At 36.9% G+C, this 22324-nt stretch overlaps 1 protein-coding gene across 1 annotated transcript in view; it reads right to left on the bottom strand.

Annotated features, from left to right (window-relative positions):
* Positions 1-5122: 5122 nt before the first annotated feature.
* The window catches only part of LOC116573473 (ERO1-like protein beta), a 60762-nt gene continuing 43560 nt past the window's right edge, over positions 5123-22324 (bottom strand). Inside the window, exons 6-11 of the mRNA XM_032313636.1 lie at positions 19904-20024; positions 19728-19774; positions 16525-16536; positions 9697-9789; positions 9425-9567; positions 5123-5385 (exon numbers count right to left, since the gene is read on the bottom strand). Of these exons, the coding sequence (XP_032169527.1) occupies positions 5158-5385; positions 9425-9567; positions 9697-9789; positions 16525-16536; positions 19728-19774; positions 19904-20024 (644 nt within the window). The 3' untranslated portion in view covers positions 5123-5157. The remainder of the gene's footprint in view (positions 5386-9424; positions 9568-9696; positions 9790-16524; positions 16537-19727; positions 19775-19903; positions 20025-22324) is intronic.

Raw genomic sequence — 22324 nt, 5'->3', positions numbered from 1 at the left:
ATTTTTAATTTCTTGAGGAATCTCCACACTGTTCTCCAAAGAGGCTGCACCAACTTGCATTCCCACCAACAATGTAAGAGGGTTCCCCTTTCTCCACATCCTCTCCAACACATGTTTTTTCCTGTTTTGTTAATTTTGGCCATTCTAACTGGTGTAAGGTGATATCTCAATGTGGTTTTAATTTGAATCTCCCTGAGGGCTAATGATGATGAACATTTTTTCATGCGTCTGATAGCCATTTGTATGTCTTGATTGGAGAAGTGTCTGTTCATATCTTCTTCCCATTTTTTGATATGTTTGCCTGTTTCGTGTGTGTTGGGTTTGAGCAGTTCATTATAGATCCTGGATATCAACCTTTTGTCTGTACTGTCATTTGCAAATATCTTCTCCCATTCCGTGGGTTGCCTCTTTGTGTTTTTTTGACTGTTTCCTTTGCTGTGCAGAAGCTTTTGATTTTGATGAAGTCCCAAAAGTTTATTTTCGCTTTTGTTTCCTTTGCCTTTGGAGACATATCTTGAAAGAAGTTGCTGTGGCTGATATCGAAGAGATTACTGCCTATGTTCTCCTCTAGGATTCTGATGGATTCCTGTCTCACGTTGAGGTCTTTTATCCATTTTGAGTTTATCTTTGTGTACAGTGTAAGAGAATGGTCGAGTTTCATTCTTCTACATATAGCTGTCCAGTTTTCCCAGCACCGTTTATTGAAAAGACTGTCTTTTTTCCACTGTATATTTTTCCCTGTTTTGCCCAAGATTAATTGACCATAGAGTTGAGGGTCCATATCTGGGATCTCTACTCTGTTCCACTGGTCTATGTGTCTGTTTTTATGCCAGTACCATGCTGTCTTGGTGATCACAGCTTTGTAATAAAGCTTGCAATCAGGTACTGTGATGCCCCCAGCTTTATTTTTGTTTTTCAACATTTCCTTAGTGATTCGGGGTCTCTTCTGATTCCATACAAATTTTAGGATTATTTGATCCAGCTCTTTGAAGAATACCGGTGGAATTTTGATCAGAATGGCATTAAAAGTATATATTGCTCTAGGCAGTATAAACATTTTAACAATGTTTATTCTTCTGATCCAAGAGCATGGAACGGTCTTCCATCTTTTCGTGTCTTCTTCAATTTCTTTCATGAGTGTTCTGTAGTTCCTCGAGTACAGATCCTTTACCTCTTTGGTTAGGTTTATTCCCAGGTATCTTATGGTTCTTGGTGCTATAGTAAATGGAATCGATTCTCTAATTTCCCTTTCTGTATTTTCATTGTTAGTGTATAAGAAAGCCACTGATTTCTGCACATTGACTTTGTATCCTGCCACGTTGCTGAAATGCTGTATGAGTTCTAGTCATTTGGGGGTGGAGTCTTTTGGGTTTTCCTTATAAAGATTCGTGTCATTTGTGAAGAGAGAGAGTTTGACCTCTTCATTGCCAATCTAACTGAGATTATTCCCTGCATATTCTCAGATCACAATGCTTTGAAACTGGAGCTCAATCACAAGGAAAATTTCAGAAGGAACTCAAACACCTGGAAGCTAAAGACCACCTTGGTTAAGAATGCTTGGAGCAACCAGGAGATCAAAGAAGAACTGAAACAATTCATGGAAACCAATGATAATGAAGACACTTCTGTCCAAAACCTATGGGATACAGCAAAGTCGGCCCTAAGGGGGAAATACATAGCCATCCAAGCCTCCCTCAAAAAAATTGAAAAATCCAGAATACACCAGCTGTCTCTACACCTTAAAAAACTGGAGAATCAACAACAAATCAAACCAAGTCCACACATAAGAAGGGAAATCATCAAGATTAGAGCTGAGATCAATGAGGTAGAAACCAGAGATACAGTAGAACATATCAATGAAACTAGAAGCTGTTTTTTTGAAAGAATCAATAAGATCGATAAACCACTGGCCACACTTTCCAAAGAAGAGAGAAAGCCCAAATTCATAAAATTATGAATGAAAAGGGAGAGATCACAACGAACACCAAGGAAGTAGAAATAATCATCAGAAGTTATTATCAACAGTTATATGCCAATAAGCTTAGCAACCTAGATGAAATGGATGCATTCCTGGAAAACTATAAACTACCAAAATTGAACCAGGAAGAAATCGACAACCTGAACAGACTGATATCTAGTAACGAGATTGAAGCAGTGATCAAAAACCTCCCAAAAAACAAGAGTCCAGGACCTGACGGATTCCCTGGGGAATTCTACCAAACTTTCAAAGAAGAAATAACACCTATTCTCCTGAAGCTGTTTCAAAAAATTGAAGCAGAAGGAAAACTTCTAGACTCTTTCTCTGAAGCCAGCATTACCCTGATCCCCAAACCAGGCAAAGACCCTACCAAAAAGGAGAATTTTAGACCAATATCACTGATGAATATGGATGCTAAGATTCTCAACAAGATTCTAGCCAACAGGATCCAACAGCACATTAAAAAGATTATCTACCATGATCAGGTGGGATTCATCCCTGGGTTACAAGGATGGTTCAACATTCACAAATCAATCAATCTGATACAACAAATTAATATGAGAAGAGAGAAGAACCACTGGTCCTCTCAATTGATGCAGAAAAAGCATTTTACAAAATCCAGCATCCGTTCCTGATTAAAACGCTTCAAAGTCTAGGGATAGAGGGAACATTCCTGAACCTCATCAAATCTATCTATGAAAGACCCACAGCAAATATCATCCTCAATGGGAAAAAGCTTTCAGTCTTCTCGTTGAGATCAGGAACAAGACAGGATTCCCCCTTTCACCACTCTTGTTCAACATAGTATTAGAAGTCCTAGCAACAACAATCAGACATCAAAGAGAAATAAAAGGTATCCAAATTGGTAATGAAGAAGTCAACTCTCAATTTAATCTTACTTGAATTTAAAATGTGTAAATTGTTGAAAATATTTTTCACTTAAATTTCATTTAAATACTCTAAATTTAATTCAATTCCTCCTGTTTTATCTTATTTACAGGCCTCATGAGTGAGTGAAGGAAATTTTTCACGAAGTACTAATTACTGATGGACACCCTACGTCTAGCTGATGTTTGAAATCCCAACCCACACAGCCAGTTGTAAATACATGGCAACCACAGGAGAAATACACAATGGGGAAGGAACAATTTATTTTTCACTTCACTGCCCCTTTTTAGCTCACAAATGCTTGTTAAGCAAACAGAAGAAATGGGGCACCTGGGTGGCTCAGTGGGTTAAAGCCTCTGCTTTCAGCTCAGGTCATGGTCTTAGGGTCCTGGGATGGAGCCCCACAATGGGCTCTCTGCTCAGCAGGGAGCTTGCTTCCTCCTCTCTCTCTGCCTGCCTCTCTGCCTACTTGTGATCTCTGCTTGTCAGATAAATAAATAAAATCTTTAACAAAAAAAAAAAAATAGAAGAAAGAAAGAAAGAATCTCTTGGCTCCCCAGCCTTTAAAAAAAACAAAAACAAAAATAATTCTTCCTTGACTTTTTATTTCCCAGGGCAGCACAGTTTTCTCTTATTTTTCTTGGATTCTTTTCCTTCTGTTCTATATTCCTCAGTTAGTTGGTACCATATATATCTCTGCAGGCAAATTCATATTGTTTGAAACCATGTGTGGCATAAACCAAAAATTAACTATAGGTCTATGCAGGGGAAAATGGGGTTAAGAATGAACAGAGGGAAAATGCCTCCTCAGCTTAAAAAATAAAGAGCAGTGTGTGCACACTGGGTGGCTCAGTGTGTTAAGCTTCCAAGCCCTGGTTTCAGCTCAGGTCATCATGATCTCAGGGTCATGCAATCGAGCCCTGCAATGGGCTGGATGGAATCTGCTTGAGATTCTCTCTCTCCCTCCTCATCTGCCCCTACCCCCTGCTCCTGTGTGCATCTGCTCTGTCTCTCAAATAGATAAAATCTTAAAAAAAAAAAAAAGCAATGAGATTTTATCTCCTCTTCTTTCATCACGATCTCAACCAAGTTTTCCTTTCCTGAACCGTTATTGCACTTGACCAAGCTATAACCAGCTGAATATGAAGTTATATTCCCCCCAAAATTGAGAAGGTTATCAGAAACACTTCCTATCTCACACTAAATTTTTCCCGTGACCTGCTGAGACCCTGGGTTGTGAGTGCGGATACAGTAGATAACTCTTTCTCTTTGTCGACCAAATAAAGAAAAAAAAAAAAAAACCTACTTTAGCAGAGAAGATAATCTTTGAAGTTTGCTGAAACCAGCAAAACCCAGCAAGTCCTCACTGTGAAAACCATTCTTACCTTCCAAAAGCATTTAAAATAGCAACTATTTCCTGTCGAGTGAGTTGGAAGCTTTAGATGGGCTGTTTTCTGGAAGCTTTTTGGATTTCTTTTTCAGAAAATAGTATCTTCAGGGCAGTTCCTAAACGCTGAGTCTAAAGAAAATAGATAGACATAACAATTAAACTAATAATTACTATAAAGGCTGAAAGGAATACGCAGCCGCTGTGATGAGAGTCATGAAATTCGCGTGAACTGAACTTCTCACCAAAGTGTTAAACTGCATAATACAGTTACCACTTCCTCATACTTATGCATGATAAATTTATCTTAACTGTTAAGGAACCTGAAGAGTTCAACATTTGTTGGACATAAATTACTAAAATGCCTTTTCTTACCCTAGAAAATATCACATTAGAATTACAATATTTAATATGTAACCTTGAAAGCATTCTTGACAGCTCCTAGCAATTCAAAACTTAGAAATTATTAGTGATAACTACACTTAAAAATTTACCAATTATTAGAGCTAGAGAAGATGTATTAAAATAATTAAAATAATTCTGTCTCCTGATTTTTCTGACTTATCATCTTTGTGAGAAAGTAAGACAAAATATCAAACAATCCTTTTTACACTGAATACATATAGAGAGAAAGGGGCCTTCTTGGCACAACTTTCTTTGTGACTAGATGGTCTTCTTTTGATCACTAAAATAAATTCAGTGATGGAAGCCTGATAATTAAGACTTTTTATATTTTATTTTTATATGGGTCTACAAAATACTAATATTCTATTTATAACCAACAACTTCAGAAATGAATCTCAAGACTGTACCAATAGAAATAGATACAATAAAGCCAGAATCATTAGCACAGAATAGGGAAAACATTCTTACACATGCAATACAGATTTAATATAATCAGCTTTTACATCAATAAAGCAGAAATGCCATACTTCAGATCTTCTTTTTCAACGAACAGTGAGGGTATTATAATAAAAACTTGCAAGCTCCCAGCAGGAATATTTAAGGTTAATAATAGTTTTAAAACAGAAAACAAAACACAAACCTGCAATTTTCCCCATAATCTGCATTTGTCGCATCCAACACAGTCCATTATATGGGAGATATTCTTGAAATGTAAGCGGAATTCCTCCTAACATGCAGAAAAATTTTTATTCTCATTAGAGCTTTATAAATTAAACTGCAGTTGTATGATTTACAAGAAATAAAAGCTCTGAAGATTAATGAATGACTTGTGTTTTTCAACAGTCAAGAAGAAAAATGATTGGATTTGCATGGCATAACATGGCACTAAAACAATTAGCCACGGAAATTCATAACATTTATTCCACATGCTGATTGAACAAACTTTTTATTGAGATGCTACTCTGTGCAAAGCACCAACAAAGGCATGATGGGTAAAACAAAAGTAAGTGATTCATGGTTTTTACTTTTAAGGAACTTTACTGCTGCCCTCATTTGATATCTGCATACAGCCAGTGGTAAACATATCTGTACTATGTTTGATTTATTTTTCCTTTCTTTTTTTTAATTTTTTATTTCTTTTCAGTGTAACAGTATTCATTGTTTTTGCACCACACACAGTGCTCCATGCAATCCGTGCCCTCTCTAATACCCACCACCTGGTTCCCCCAACCTCTCACCCCCCTTGACTTATTTTTCATGTATTGCTCATGTGAGTCCAAATTGGAAAGTCAGTCTTAGACCAATGATCAGTTTTCATCTTTTTCCTTAGAACCAAACACTGTTTGCAACGGGGGCTGCATCAGCACCGGTGATCCCAGGGCTCTATGATGGGTGTGTTCTCTCTGTCCCCTGCATTTGCCAGTAGGCCTCTCCAGGGATGTTTGCTGACTGGATCCTTGCTTCCTGTTGGGGGGGTGGGGGTACTATTCTTCTGCTTGTAAACAACAGGGCATGGTTTCTAGGACTCTAAGGCCAGTCTCATCTGAAGCTAACAGTAGCTAAGAGTTTCCTCATCTTTTCCATGTGATAAACATAGAAAATAAATTTCACCTTATTGTACCAAGGTAAACATTTTATTCCAAAAAGCTAGAGGAAAGCAGCCCAAAACGCTGGCCACCAGAAGCCCTGCCCAGCTGCTTTCTGATGAAAGGTTCCAAAGAAACAGGACCCTGGCTAAAAGACAATATACAGAACACAGAAGTCCTTTGCTCCTCATTCTCATGTAATTCATGTTTTTGGGAGGAAATGGAAAAAAAGGACTTAAGTCCTCTTTTATACACCTTTGAAAAATAGAAAACACAATTTCCAGCAATTCATAGATGACAGTTAGTTCTTTTCTCACTCCTATCTTCCTTCTCCACAAAGAGAACCAGAGTTACTTATATAAATACTTAAAAAATAGGAAACATTACAAAAATAAATTAATGTTATAGTCAACACCACAATAGCAATATGCCTTAAATAATCATAAAAAAAAACACTTTTCAAAACCAAAATACAGTTGTGACTAAGTTACTTCACTTCAAAGAAGCACCAAGAGACTCTTACCAATGGAAGATCACTCAGTTCTCATTTATCAGTGAGCATCTAAAACACCTCATGGCCAGATGTGTTTGAGAATTCCAAATTTTAGAAATATAGTACATGCATTACTTATGAAACACCCCACCAGAGTGTGTAGCAACACCTAGCAATCATATACATTAATGGTTCTGTAGCAAAACACAATAATCAAACAAAGCAGAATTTTTTTTTAAAAGCACTATAAATAGCCTTATGTCAGTACAGGTCAGGTTTTGCCAACAAATTAATTGGCACCAAACATAAGAAAAATGTTTCAAATTTTGGAGTTTTCTGGATTTCAGAACTACATATATAAGACCTTGGAGCTGCAAACAGAAGACTATTTGCCATTCAATTTCAAATACTTCTATGAACATTTTAAGGCTATAATGTATTCCTTGATATGCTGTAAGCAAATGAAAACAAAGAGCTCCCAACATGAAGTTTGAAAATGTTCCTAAAATACATTCTCCTTTGATATCGCAGGGTAACAGGTAATTTTTGCCTTTTATGTTAGAGTCTATAAAGACAAAAGCATAATAGTTCCAGAAACTTGAACATCCCATAAAATATTCCATAAAATAAACTTTAGGAAAATACACTGTTTATTGCCTTCAAAGTGGTGAACAGTCATGATTTTTAAAATCAAAACAATATGCACTGTGATTTTAAAGTAAGAAAACTTTCTCTCAAAATAATACCCTTTAAAAAAACCTTTACAAAGTTGCCATATTCACTGGTCAGTTAACAACAGAAGCTTCACTAAGAGGTGGCCAAACTTTCTTAGAAAGGCAAAAGGAATTGCAAAGTCTGGAGAAGGGGCTTTCTGTGCCATTTATAATAAAACCCAGTCAGACCAACTTCAACGAGGTGCAGGGCTGGGCAAGAAGTGTTTGGATGTAAGGGATTAAAACACAGCCAGTCAACTGTTCTCCCCTCCCCAACCCCATCCTCCAATCAAGAACATTTTACCTTTAATGACTTGGGCCCCTTTTTGTCACCTGCAAACATGGATTTCTCATCAAAGTGCATGGGAAAGGGCGTGATGAAATGACAACACTAGAAGTTACAGACGAAAAATTCACGTACTATATAGTAGAGCTCTGGCATAATTTTCTATCCCCACAAATATATACAATTTGTAATTTACTTGTGGGTAAAGTTTAATAACACAGGAAGGTGGCACACATTTCACATGTAAACTACTCAAAAAAAGAGTAAAGCAACATGAGATGGCTTTGTAATTTAGAAGACTGTAATGTTTTAAAGAAATTACATGATAAAAATCATCAAAAATTGAACTTAAGAGCAATTTATGTGAAAAATGTGCAACACTCTGTTAAAAAGATGTCTTAAGTTTTAATGCATAATTTGAACACTTTTTTAAAAAGGTTTTATTTATTTGAGAGAGAAAGAGAGCAAGTACACCACAATAGGGGAGGGGAGGGAGAGGAAGAGGCAGACTCTCCTGCCAAGAAGGGAGGCCAACGCCAGACTCAATCCCCAGGACCCAAGGACCCAGCATTGGGACCAGAGCCGAAGGCAGATGCCTAACCAACTGAGCCACCCAGGCATCTCTAAACACTTTATTTATTTATTTATTTGATTTATTTTATTATTTAATTGATTTATTTATTTTCAGAAAAACAGTATTCATTATTTTTTCCACCACACCCAGTGCTCCATGCAATCCGTGCCCCCTATAATACCCATCCCCTGGTACCCCAACCTCCCACCCCCCTGCCATTCCAAACCTCTCAGACACTTCTTAATCCAACTTTGGTTCATGCTCATTTTAACAACCAGTGAACTGAAATTCTATAGAGAGCATTTTTTAAGAAGAGGTATATTCTAGAAGGTAAAGCTAATGTTCTCTTAGGTATCTACTTTCATGGGGATAGCACCATCTGAATTTAAACAGCAACTGAGGGTTTTGGAGAGGAGGGTGGTGGTGGTTGGGTGATCCTGATGGTGGGTATTACGGAGGGCATGTATTGCATGGAGCACTGGGTGTGGTGCATAAACAATGAATCTTGGAACATGAAAGAGAAAGTTAAATTTTTAAAAATTGGTTTAAAAAAAACCCATTAAAATCACATTAAGCTTTGGGGCACCTGGATGGCACAGTCAGTTAAGAATCCTGTTCTTGGTTTTGGCTCAGGTCATGATCTAATGGTTGTGGGATTGAGTCCCAAGTCGGGCTCTGCAATCTGCCTAGAGTCTGCTTAAGATTCTCTCTCTTTCTCTTTCCCTCTCATCTGCTGACATCCCCTCCCCTCACTTGTTCTAAGATAAATCTTCAAAATAAAATAAAATAGCATTAAACTTTGATACTACATAAAACTCAAAGTTCTGTTTGAAAATAGAGCCGACTCTGAAGTGTGACTAGGCTGTTCTCCTGGTCTACTGACCACGATCCTTCTCAGTTCTAATTTTCCCTCTTCCTAACTTTCCGGAGTCAGTTTCGGTTTTATTTCAAGCATTACCTCATTCCTATTCGGAGTGCAGAATTTCAGATCACGGATACCCAATTCTTACTTTGTATCTTGGAAGATATTCAGTAGAAGCATTTTTGTGTCAGCATCTTCTTCTACATTTCCAGTGTAAAGATCTACAATTGAGCGTTCAAAATATGGGGCCACCTTTGATAAAGCGCGAAGCTCAATTAAGTATAAGAAGTATAGATTCTTAAGGCTTCTTGGACCTTCTCCCTTAGTTTCCACAGGGTCAAAGCGGTGTTTAAATTCCTTCATATTAGGTCCCCAGCTAGGTTTACCCCAGGTTTCTAAAGAGAAAATTAAATACAAAATACAGCTTTAATAAATAGGATTTTTTTCTCTAGAGAATATATATAACCCCTCCAAGAATTTTTACACTAATGGAAGGCAAGGTTTGTAGATAAAAACGTGATTGCCTTCCAAAAGATAATTTGCACACAGATGTAAATTGATACTAGCATGAAGTCCAGATATGAGTTTATAGAAGACTCTCTTCTCCAGGCACAAACCTATTCCGAAAAATATTGAAAAAGAAATCACATCCATTTAGATAACGGAAATACTGAATCAAGAAGATTCAGTACACACGCTTATTTTTAAAGTTAAGGTTCAAGGACATTAAAAATAATCAAGGAATAATATAAAATTATTTGATCAAGATGCTCTCCCTAGAAGATAAAATAAGATTCTGACTTCAGAATGGAGTTATGACTATGATTACTTAATGCAGAATAAGGCAGAAAATGTGGGGCTCTGGAGGTCAAAGCACTATGGATGTACCTGGCAAGCTCCCACGCTACCTAGAAGGCAAGAACACAGATTTTTCATGGGTTTGGCTAAACTAAAGCAAATGTAATTCAAAGTCACTGCTTTGGCTTAACAATGGCTGTTTCTCCCATTCCCTTCCCTAGAGAAGTTCTTTCTGTGAATCTACTGGATCGTGGTGGAAGAAGAGACTGCATTCCATTTCTCCTCTTCCTCCAGATTCTTTACTGTGTCTTACTAATTCTCTGCCCTAGAATTCTCCAGGTCTATGTAACTGTATGGTCCACTTGCAAGGAGCTCAAACCTGGAGAAGAGTCATCTAGGAACTTTAACTAATAAACAATATATGCTGACTATCTACCATGTGAACAGAACCATATCAGATGGAGTGATGGAATATGATGGAAAATTCTTTTATGTAGATTTCTTAAGCCTTCTGCTCAAATGGAGGTCAAGATAATTCCACTCTCCTATCCTACCTCTGCCTCAATTTTAAAAGATTTTTTCTTATAATAAGATTAATATGCATTGTAAATATACTTAACACCACTAAATTTAAGATGGTTAAGATGGTAAATTTAACATTATATATATTTTACCATAATAAAAGAGAAAAAAAATTCTAGAAACAGTTCTTTATAGATAATTTTTTAAATAAAGAAAAATGCAAAGACCTAAGTTTTAAGAATCCACTAAATTCAAAGCAATTGGCTCTTTCCTTCCCTTACCATCCAAAAGCATTTTTTGGCTTATGTCATTTTTTTAAACTACTCCTGAGGAAAATGGGTTTCAATAGTGGGAAGGAACTAAGAAATAGTCTCATTTATAAGCTGAGGGATTTTTGAAATGTAAGAGTATATATGTGGCTTACTTTGCATTTTTTCCCAAGATCTTTTAGATCTTCAATTTACTCTATGTTCTACCCTATATAAAGCAAGTATTTTCTCACAGGAAAAAATAATTCTTTTGAGATTTCATTCTCTAATTCAGAGTTCTTGCTAGAATATTCCCATCTTTACAAATGGGGACCAAAAAGTAAAAATTAAGTTCTTTTTTGCAGCTTCTTCTAAAAGTATATGGGCAGGGGTGCCTGGGTGGCTCAGTGGGTTAAAGTCTCTGCCTTTGGCTCAGGTCATGGTCCCAAGGTCCTGGGATGGAGCCCCACATCAGGCTCTGCTCAACAGGGAGCCTGCTTCCTCCTTTCTCTTTGCCAGCCTCTCTGCCTACTTGTGATCTCTCTCTGCCAAATAAATAAATAAAATCTTTAAAATAAAATAGAAGTATATGGGCAATTTTGAATGTTCAGGGTAGCAAGGGATACAACCATCATGAACAAGTTAGATAAAACATTAGTTACTGACTTTTCTTCTAATAAAACTTTCAGTCAAATCTGTTACCAAACATCAAAATGATCAAATCTGAAGTTCACTTTCTCTTCCTTCTAACCTACATTTCTAAGCAGTGCTTACACCTAAGATGACCAGAGAAGGAAAAACAGACAAAGCAAAGCTTGTGAAGATTCATATGCTTAGAATAAGAGCGTAAACCAGGAGGCCATTCTCCTTGGTAAAGCCCTCAAAGCTCTGTACTCGAAATGGGGATGGATAAGTGAGAGTGAGGAGTAGAAAGATACTTCGGTAAACTGAAAATTCGGTAACCTCAAGCAAAATGGTAAAAATAACACATGTGCCAATTGAGTGTACAAATAAGACCCACAATACAGTTGGCAGGAAAATGCTGGACGGCTTTTCCCTGCATGATGCAGTTCCAACCACAGAAGTCCTGACGGAAGTGTTAAATAATGCAGTAGGCAACACGATAAGGCTACGTAAAATAATTTTCCCTCATACTCCTGCACTCTATCTAATACGATTCTTCTCAGATATAACAGTCAGTGTACATTGTTTACTGGTTGAAATTCCTGGATGAGTGTTAAGTAACATCTGCAAGGACTGATTTACAAAGTAAAAATTTACCAGCTTCTATTTCTCTCTTTTCCTGACTAATATTATTTTGTTATTATGTTTGTTAGTCACCATATAATACATCACTGGTTTCTGATGTGGTGTTCCATGATCCATTGTTTGCGTAACACTGAGTGCTCGTCACAACACACACCCTCCTATCACCCATCAGGAGGGCACCCAAATCTCTAACCTCCCCCTCTGAAACCCTCAGATCATTTCCCAGAGTCCATAATCTCTCATCTCCTCCTCTGATTCCTGCCCCCGTCAGCTTTCCCTCCCTTCCCCTAATGTCCTCCGTGCTATTCCTTATGTTCTACAGATGTGTGAAACCACATAAAATTCTTTCTCTGTCTGACTTGTTTTACTTGGTATAATCCCCTCCAGTTCCATCCATATTGATGCAAATGCTCATCCTTTCTGATGGCTGAGTAATATTCCTTTGTTTATATGAACCATATCATCTTTATCCATTCATCTGTCGAAGGGCATCTCGGCTCCTTCTACAGTTTTGGCTATTATGGACACTGTTGTATGAACATTGGGGTCCATGTGCCCCTTCTTTGAACTACATCTGTATCTTTGGTGTAAACACCCACTAGTGCAATTGCTGGGTCAAAGGGTGGCTCTATTTTTAACTTTTTGAGGAACCTCCATACTATTTGCCAAAGTGGCTGCACGAACTTGCATTCCCACCAACAGTGGAAGAGGGTTCCCCTTTATCCACATCCTCTCCAACATCTGTTTTTTCCTGCCTTGTTAATTTTTGCCATTCTATCTGGTGCATGGTGGTATCTCAGTACGGTTTTGATTTGAATTTCCCTGATGGCTAATGATATTGAATATTTTTTCATGTGTCTGTTAGCCACCTGTATGTCTTCTTTGGAGAAGTGTCTTTTGATGTCTTCTGCCCATTTTCTGACTTGATTCTTTGTTTTTCAGGTGTTGAGTTTCAGAAGTTCTTTATATCAGCTTCTATTTCTAACAATACAGAGCAAGCTCAACTATCCAATTTAGAGAGTGGGTCTCTTTATTTTGGATTTAATTTCATTCAAATTTACCTTCATCAAGTGATTTATAAGACATTGATTATAATTTTTTCTCTCACAAAAGGGCTAGATTTACTGTAATAAGATTATATGACATTTGGACACTGTGTAAGTAAGATTGTTGGCAATTGTCAGTTTCATGGCCCAGATGAGGAAACAATCTCAGAAAAGTTGAGTCAGTCGCCTATAAAAATAGGAGTATTCTCTGAAACCATATATCAATATTCAGGGGTTCCCATCAGTAGGATAGCACAAAAGAGGTTAATACAGAATACCCTAGAATTCATTATTGCCCATACATTTCACTTCCATCTTCCACTATCAATATTCAGAATCTCTCACCACCTCTTTTAACCTAAATACTACTTTTCACAATTTGTCTCTTTACAAGACAGCTAATGAAACAAAGTTAAAAATCATCTTCCCATCTTCCACTATCAATATTCAGAATCTCTCACCACCTCTTTTAACCTAAATACTACTTTTCACAATTTGTCTCTTTACAAGACAGCTAATGAAACAAAGTTAAAAATCATCTTCCCCATGGGCCATTTATCAATATCACTCCTCGTATTAGTGGCATATAAAAAACTTTCACCTTAAAAATGGCCAATATATGTAGACACTTCATTAAAAACAAAGAGAAATTATGTTCACAAGTTGACATCACCAATTAGCAAACATAAAATAGAATTAAGTACTTAGTTTTACTCTGTAGAGTTCCTATAAGGTTATGATCTCCATTCAACTTGCTTATCTTTCATTAATATTTTTTAACTTTTGTTTTCATAAATGAATGGCAATTTGGTAAATTTTTAAAAAGCATCACAAATCCAGTTTTTTAACAAAGCTATTAAAATCCTAGAAAGTTTCAGCTTTCCATTAATAGCATTCGTATTTTCAACACTAAAAAACATAAGAATTCAAAGTATCTACTGGGATCTATATTGCTTTATCCTTTAATTAGACAAGTTTAGGCTATATTAACATGTGTAAACATTGTTTAAAATCTGCTGAAACCTAATTTACTTCCCTCAATTTCATATATATATATAAATGATATAAATAATTATGTAAAATACATAACTTATATATAAATGTATAAATAAGATATATATAAGTTATATATATATTACATATAAGTTATATAAGTTATATAAGTTATATATGTAATATATATATAACTTATATATATCTTCCTTCTAAAAAGAATGCCTCTGTTTACAAAGTAGGTTTGCATAATGGTTACTAGAAATCAGTGTGGATGAATGGTATATACAGAATTAATTTTCATACAGAATCATAATAACACTGAGAAGCCAGTTACAAAAACCTGAGGACAGTATCTGTCCTGTGTATTTCCCTAATGCTGATTATTCTTAGCTGAGCAACAGTCTCAAAATTTTTAAGCCACTGTATCCTAAAATACTGTAACTTAAAATATATTATTCTCTATCAAGCTCTGTTACAATTAGTTGTCTAGGTAATGAATCCTGAACTTACAAAAATATATTAAATTAATCCATACATTTTTAACAAGAATCCAATAAATTTAAAATGCAGACATATAAGTTTACCTTCCAGCCATCTGTAGAATGATTCTCCTTTAAAAACAAACAAACAAAAAACCAACCCCCCCACACACATATTTGGGTTAAAATATTTTAAATAGTCATTTATAAATTAGAATAAATTAAGTATATAAAATATTTCCTATAACAGACTAAGGAGTATCTCCAGAAGTGGCCACTGCTTCATGTGAAGTAGAAAAATAGGGATATGGTTCTAGGAAATAAAGACCTGAAGAATTCTGAGTAATTTTGGACAATTTTCTTATATATGACATTTAACTGAACAAAAATTCTAAGAAACATTTCAGTCAAAATATTATATAAATCTTATTCATTAGAAGGATTAAATATCCTTAAGTATGGAAGGTTAAAAATCTTAAATTTGCTTTTGATAACAACCATAGAACTCCTCTCCTTAAAAATTCTAGAAAAAACAAATTGAATTATAATACAAAAATCAAATTAGTAATTATTCCATTTTTTCCCTGAGTAGTAAAGCTATGTGTATTTCCTCAATTATCTAAGACTACTAAATTTCAAGGAATATTTTTAAAATCCCTTAATTTTCAAGATAATTTTTCAGAAAAGTCGATGACTAGAATACAGAGGGATCTGACTTACCTATGTATTAATGCTAAAACATCTATTTCTAGATCAGTACTATTCTGAGAGCAACAAAAATGGAAGTCAATACAGATCAAAATGATTCATGCACTTTGTAAGTTACCTAATTCTGTTTTAAGAAAAGCAAAGCGTAAAAAACTCAACACATAGATGACTGAGCAAGGATTCTAGGAGATAAATTAGATGGTCAGGAATTGATTTGTTTCCCGAGACTCTTTACACTTTGCAAAACTACACAAATATTTCACCACATACTAATTCACTCAACAAACTCTTCCTAAGGGCCATTGATCATGATCTGACTTGTTTACTCAAGAAACCCCAAATGCTATCAGGAAAAGTTGAGCCCCCAAGTCCTCAATAATTTGGCCTCCCATCCTGCTAACTTAAACTACCCCTACATAAAGTTCTCCCTACTCTAACAGGGTCTCCTCAAATATGCTTGATTCTTCCCTTTCCAACTCCTTGGGCCATGCCATTTTCTCCGCATGGCACACAGGATCCAATTCTACCAGACTATATCTGTCCCATTACTCAAAACTCATCTCAGATATCACTTCCTGTAATAAGCTTTCCAGATCCCTCCAGTGAGATAGGCTCTGTCCCGCCTCTGAAGAGCTCTACCACCTATGGCTTATGTAGTCTGTATGTGCAGCACTTCCTGTCACCATGCACAGTGCTTATCACTCCTGCTACAAACTGTCAGCTCCTGGAGTGAAGGTGTAACGTTTTATACATATTTCTATCCTGCACAATGCCCATAGCTGTGTCCCTGAACACAGATAAGTAAACATCCAGTTGAAATAGTTATTTTGATGTTTTGGGGCAAACATTCATCTGGTATCCTTGAAAAACCAACTGTTGATAGATTACTATTCACCAGATTAAGTATTATAACAACAGATTATAAATTACAAAGTCAGGAAGAAAATAAAGTCACAAGACAAATTATCTGGTAAAACTATCTTAACTTCTCTCCATTTCTTCAGAACATATTTTAATAGATTATAATAGCCAGAGAATTGGGAAGTTGGAATGTAATCCTGGTTTCTATATGACACACTTCAGCAAAAGGGAATTCATAGTTTTTTTTTAAACATAAGGTAAATTTACATTATAAAATCTTTTTGTCACCCTTTGTTGGTAGTTATTTCTGAAAAAATAGGATAAACATTTTCTTTTGAATTAAATAGAGGAAAAATCAAATTTTGATCATTAAAAACATTTTCTTTACACTTGAGGCATACCCAAACGTAAGAATTTTAACTCACCATCATCTTCTCCTGAAAAAGAAAACAATGAACAGGATTTTAGAAACTGTCCTTCACAGTTCAGATTCCAATTCTATTTACTTTATTTTTTTTTAAGTTTTTTTTTTAAAGATTTTTTATTTATTAATTTGACAGAGAGAAATCACAAGTACATGGAGAGGCAGCCAGAGAGAGAGAGATAGGGAAGCAGGTTCCCTGCTGAGCAGAGAGCCTGATGTGGGACTCGATCCCAGGACCCTGAGATCATGACCTGAGCCGAAGGCAGCAGCTTAACCCACTGAGCCACCCAGGCGCCCCCAATTCTATTTACTTTAAAATGAGATTAAAACTTACTGTGTGTTGAACTATTAGTTATACTACAGACTGTGGTCAGGGTGTAGTCTCCTTGCAAATGAGACTTAATAAGAATACAGACCCAAAGCACAAGATCTTCATATGTCTTATACAGTAAATAATACCAGAGAAAAATCAAAAACTACTCATAAAGATCACTAGATTCAGTAATTAACAAATGGACACAGGCACTTCTTTCATCATTGTACACACAACTCTCTCTTCTCTTCCAAATTTCTGTTCCTCCACCTACACGCACCTTAAGAAAAGTATTTCCCTAACTGGGGTCAGTGAAACCCTCACCGGGGTGCAACGGAGCTGCCCACACAGCAGGAAGGAGCCAGAGGCTGGGCTGCGGGGAGCCAAGCAGCTCTGCCTTTACCGGCTTTGGATGTGGGATGTGGGATTCTGAGCCCAGGTTTCCTTTCTGGAAAGAAAGGTCCCGTCTTTCAAAAGCTGTGGGAGAGGTGGCCAGAGAGCCTCACCATTCAGCTCAGCAGGAACTCGAGGCCAGGCTGAGAGGCTGAAGAGCCAGGACCTAACACCTGCAGCCCCGGCGGGAACCGCTCGCAGACAGCATCAGCCTGAGTGCCCTGATTGCTGCATGGACCTCTCACCTGCAACCAGGACCCCCGTCCTCCCCTCACCCGGTCTCCGTCTCCCTTCTTTCTTAGGACGGGTTTCCTCACCCTCTCTCTGCCTCTGTCTTTTCCTAAGTGCTGCTCTCCTTCCTCTCATCTTTCCAGTGGTCTCACGTCTCTAATTTGTCACAACATGGATGTGAGGGATTTCTTAGCATGGGATGGTTTCGTTAAATTAACTATATGCTCTGCTTTAAAAGGAAGTGATCATATTATTCAGCCACAAAAAAAGAAAGAATTCTGCCACTCGCAAGCACATGGACGGACTCTGAGGACCTCATGCGGAGCGAAGTCAGCCGGAGAAGGACAGATACTGTGCTCTCTTGCACGTGGAATCTAAAAACAAAACCAAACCCCAAGCTCATAGATCCAAAGAACAGATGGGTGGTTGCCAGAGGCAGGCAGTGGGGGGAAGTGGGCAAGACATGTAAAGGGTGTCAAAAGGTACCAGTTTCTAAGTCCTGGAACTGTCACATTCAGCTTGTCAACTACAGTTAATAACACTGTATTTGAAAGTTATATATTCTCATCACAAAAGTAAAAACTCTGTAATTATGGTCACAGAGGTTAAAAAGATTTACTGTGATCATTCTGCAATATACACAAATATCTAAACATTATACAGAACACCCAAAACTAATGTGATGTTGTATGTTAATTATACCTCTATTTTAAAAAATATTTTAACTCCAATCCTAAAAATAAAAAAATGAATAAAAATGAACAAACGAAAAACCACAAGTGATCATAAAAAAGAACCAAAGAATACCTACCAAATTCTATACTATGGAACAGAGGTGTGGGGGCAGGGCAAGGGGCGCTTTCTCTTTTTACTTTATATAACTTTTCTGTTGTTTTCATTTTTATAAGTGTGTGTGTGTGTGTGTGTGTGTGTGTGTGTGTGTGTGGTTTCCATTTTTATAAGTTATAAGGGTAAAACTGGCAAAGGAGAAGAATCCATGCACACCTTTTTCATGATCCAATTCCCTTTTCCAGCAGTATCAGAATGATTTGCGGAAGAACATTTGCTGCATTATAAGAAAGCATCTGAAGACAGTCCCTTCGGTTAACCTTTCTGTGTTTCTTTGGGTCTCAGAAATGTCTTAAAGATACAACTAAACCAGGGAATTCAAGTTCTTAAATCAGTCCTGGTCTAAAGAAAACAAGAGAATGGCAAGTCAATGATAGGGCTGCTTCCAGGGTTTGGCTCCTTGCTGACAACAGACGGAGTATGTGCCCAGTAAGTTTGATTAACCTCCAAAAATTCTGTCCCACAGAAATATAATACCAGCCACATATATAATTTCTATTTTTTTCTAAGGCTAATTTCTAGTAAAATTTTTCTTAGGATCCACGTTTTAAAAAGTAAAAAGCATACATGTGCTACAATGCAATAATCATACAGTGTGTGAGGCCAGAGCTATCAAAACAATAAAATTCTGTTTAATGACAAAAGTATTTTGCACTGCTTCAGTTCTTAAATTTAAACCAATTCAGTGAAATGTCAAGTTTGGTTCTGCGCCGGCCATACTGCATCTGCTCAACAGCCCAGTGGGGCAAGCAGGGACCCTGCCGGAAAGCATTCTGCAGCAGGCATCACGAGTATCTGAACAACTCTGCACCCTCAGCACTCAGACATGGTGTGTACCAGTCAGCACGCTGGGCATCGCCTGGGAGCTCTTAGAATCCTGTGCCTCCCTCAAGACCCACAGAATCAGAACCTGTATCTCAAAAAGGCTCTGCGGTAATTTATATGCACACTTAATTCTGAGAAGCACATTGGGAGCCACTGGTTCTCAAAGGTGCCTGCGTATTGGAATCATCTGGATGGTTAAAAATACAAACAAACAAAAAACCACGAAAAACCACCACCACCACTTGGGTCTAATCCTACAGATTCTGATTTAACTAGTCTGGGGTAGGGCCTGGGCATCCAGATTTTTAAGAGTTCCCTGGGAAGCCTCTGTTATATGGATTACTCATATATTTTGATTTATTTACCATGAAACTCCTCTTTTATTTAGGGCCGGACACATACCAGGCACTCAATAAATGCCAGCAATTACATAAAACATGCAGAAAACTTGATATTGAACTATGAACTAAACTTTTACTTTTGGTCAAATTAAAGAAAATATAAAATAGCTGAAAACTTACTCAGATTAAGTTTAGGTACAAAGAAATTTTGAAAATAATCTCTAAAAGCATGGAAATGCATGAAAAACCCACCATGGCTAGATGCCAGAGGATTTAAAGGATGATAAACAGATCGAGGCCTGTAAAAGCAAGTGTGAAATTCAAACATAAAATGGTTTTACCTAATTTTCTTCCCAACATAATCCTACTCCCCTTCCTCTACCCTCCCTTTAGCCATTCCTCCTCCTTCTCCTACCCCCTCCAGTTACTTGAAATAGTTTTCTTCGTAGATGCTGTTCCACACTCTCCACACAGAGGACCCTTTATAGCCGGTGTAACGCTCTGGGTTCAGCAACAGGTCTACATACTGAGCAGCTGGAGATCGCTCATCTGAACAAGAAACAATTCATCAAAACCACCCATAAGGGGACGCCTGGGTGGCTCAGTTGGTTGGACGACTGCCTTCGGCTCAGGTCATCATCCCGGAGTCCTGGGATCGAGTCCCGCATCGGACTCCCAGCTCCATGGGGAGTCTGCTTCTCTCTCTGACCTTCTCCTCGTTCATGCTCTCTCTCACTATCTCTCTCTCAAGTAAATAAATAAAATCTTAAAAAAAAAAAAAAAAAAAATTAAAAAAAAAAAAAAAAAAAAAAAACCACCCATAGGTCACCAGTTATCTGAAATGTAACACTGTAATGCAAACATAACTACTAAAAGGTCAGAAGAAGGCTATGCTTTTCAAGTAATGTCCAATTTAAGTGAAAGAGTGGTTAGCACACTCACAACTGTACTTGACCCGGGATAACTTACACTCCTGAGAGGAAAAAACAACTCCTCCCTTTCCTTTTGATACACAGTGCTCTCTTAAGGAACAGAACACCCCTCCCCTTCTGAGAGGCATTCATCATTCCTACGTTTTAAACAACTGGGATCAAAAAGACCTAACAGAATCATAACCTGTTCTACTACTTGATTTGATTTCTTCCCTATGCATACACTTAACTACACACAGGCTCAGAAACATTTTTTTAGCATATAGTATATTAAAAAGAGAGATTTTCCTATTCTCTACTCTGGACTTAGGAAATAAATGGCTCAATAACTTCAGGATTCAAATTTGATCTTAGAATTACACAATGCTCTAGTTTAAACAAATACACATTATGGTTTGTTTCTATCACTGTTCATACAGAGTACTTTTGCCCTCTCAAGCCAATATACAGCAGACACAACTTCAGGAAATTGTTAAGACATATGAATTAACCATTTTATTTTTTATTTTTTATTTTTTTTAGGATTTTATTTATTTATTTGAGAGCGAGTGAGCGAGCACACAAGCAGAGAGAGGCAAAGGCAGGGGAGAGGGAGCAAGAATCTGAAGTAGACTCAGCGTGGAGTGCAGAGCCCCATGCAGGGCCTCATGCCATGACCCCGAGATCACAACCTGAGCCAGAACCAAGAGTCGGACACTTCAACGACTAAGCACCCTGGGTGCCCCTAAATAACTATTTTCTGTGTTGAAATCCAAATGAGTTTTTACTAGTTCTTCACTAATTGGACTATCCTCTGAAGGATACAAAAGATAAAGAAAATGGTCTTAATTATCATGGCTCACATTCTGGATAGAAAAGGGAAATACATGCTTTCATACCTTTGGAAAAGTGTAATAATCATGCTTCACACATTGATGATCATAATATCATAATACATGGAAACGAAAGAACTATCTATGTTGACACAGAGATACTCCTTTATTTGTATGCATCCTACCTTTTCATGTCATGAGATTAAATCAATAGTATGCAGACACCTGACTTAAAACAGGGCCAAATATGGCCATTAAAATATGGTCCCTCTTTTTTTCATTACTAATAGTGTATTTTCCTTTTAACCAACAATACTTATTGAGCATTCAGTGACCATAACTGAGATTATCCATAACTCTAAGAGGAAAATGGCATCCTGATCCATACCATCCAAGAACTACTTGGTACTTCTGTAGAAAGTAGGAAGAACACAAAGAAATGAGTTAGATCTAACTTACAGAAAATAGAAACATGAACTGAAGAATACTGGCTCTAGTTCTGCCCTAACATTATATAGATATTCCACTGTATAAGTTAAGGCACAGAAAATAGGTAATTTACAGATGGATTTACAGAAACTGTCCAAGGACATGGACTGGTTCAAGAGTTAAAAACAGTAATTCAAAAAAAAATCTTCCTTAAAAAAAAGAAAGATTCAAATTATGGAGTGTGGCTTTTAAAGTTCAAATGGAAGTTTTACAATTCACTAGTTTCTGTTATAGATTTTTAATTTCTCTGAGGTGGTCTTGATTAAGCTCATTTGCAAAACTGATCTGACTACTTCCAAATACTAAATCTACCAGCAGCATATATATTCATTGAGATATGTGTATACACATGTATTAAGAATGTGTGTGTGCATGTAAGTTTACACATATGTGGGGTCACCTATGAATGTATACCTCAGGCTAATATCAACGCAACAAAAGCAACTAAACAACCACTAAGGAAGAACAAGATTAAGATATTAAACTACATTTTAAATCATTATACCTTAAGGAAGTGAAAATCACAAGAGTAAAATCCAGCATATCAATGTTTAACTTAAAACTTATATTCTCAATGTCCTTAATGTGTATTCCCTTACTTGAATCAAAAGTGCAT

The sequence above is a fragment of the Mustela erminea genome, chromosome 14 (genome assembly GCF_009829155.1).
Source record: "Mustela erminea isolate mMusErm1 chromosome 14, mMusErm1.Pri, whole genome shotgun sequence".
NCBI lineage: Eukaryota > Metazoa > Chordata > Mammalia > Carnivora > Mustelidae > Mustela > Mustela erminea.
Note: the sequence above shows the minus strand (reverse complement) of the source record. Positions and strands in the feature narration are given on the sequence as shown.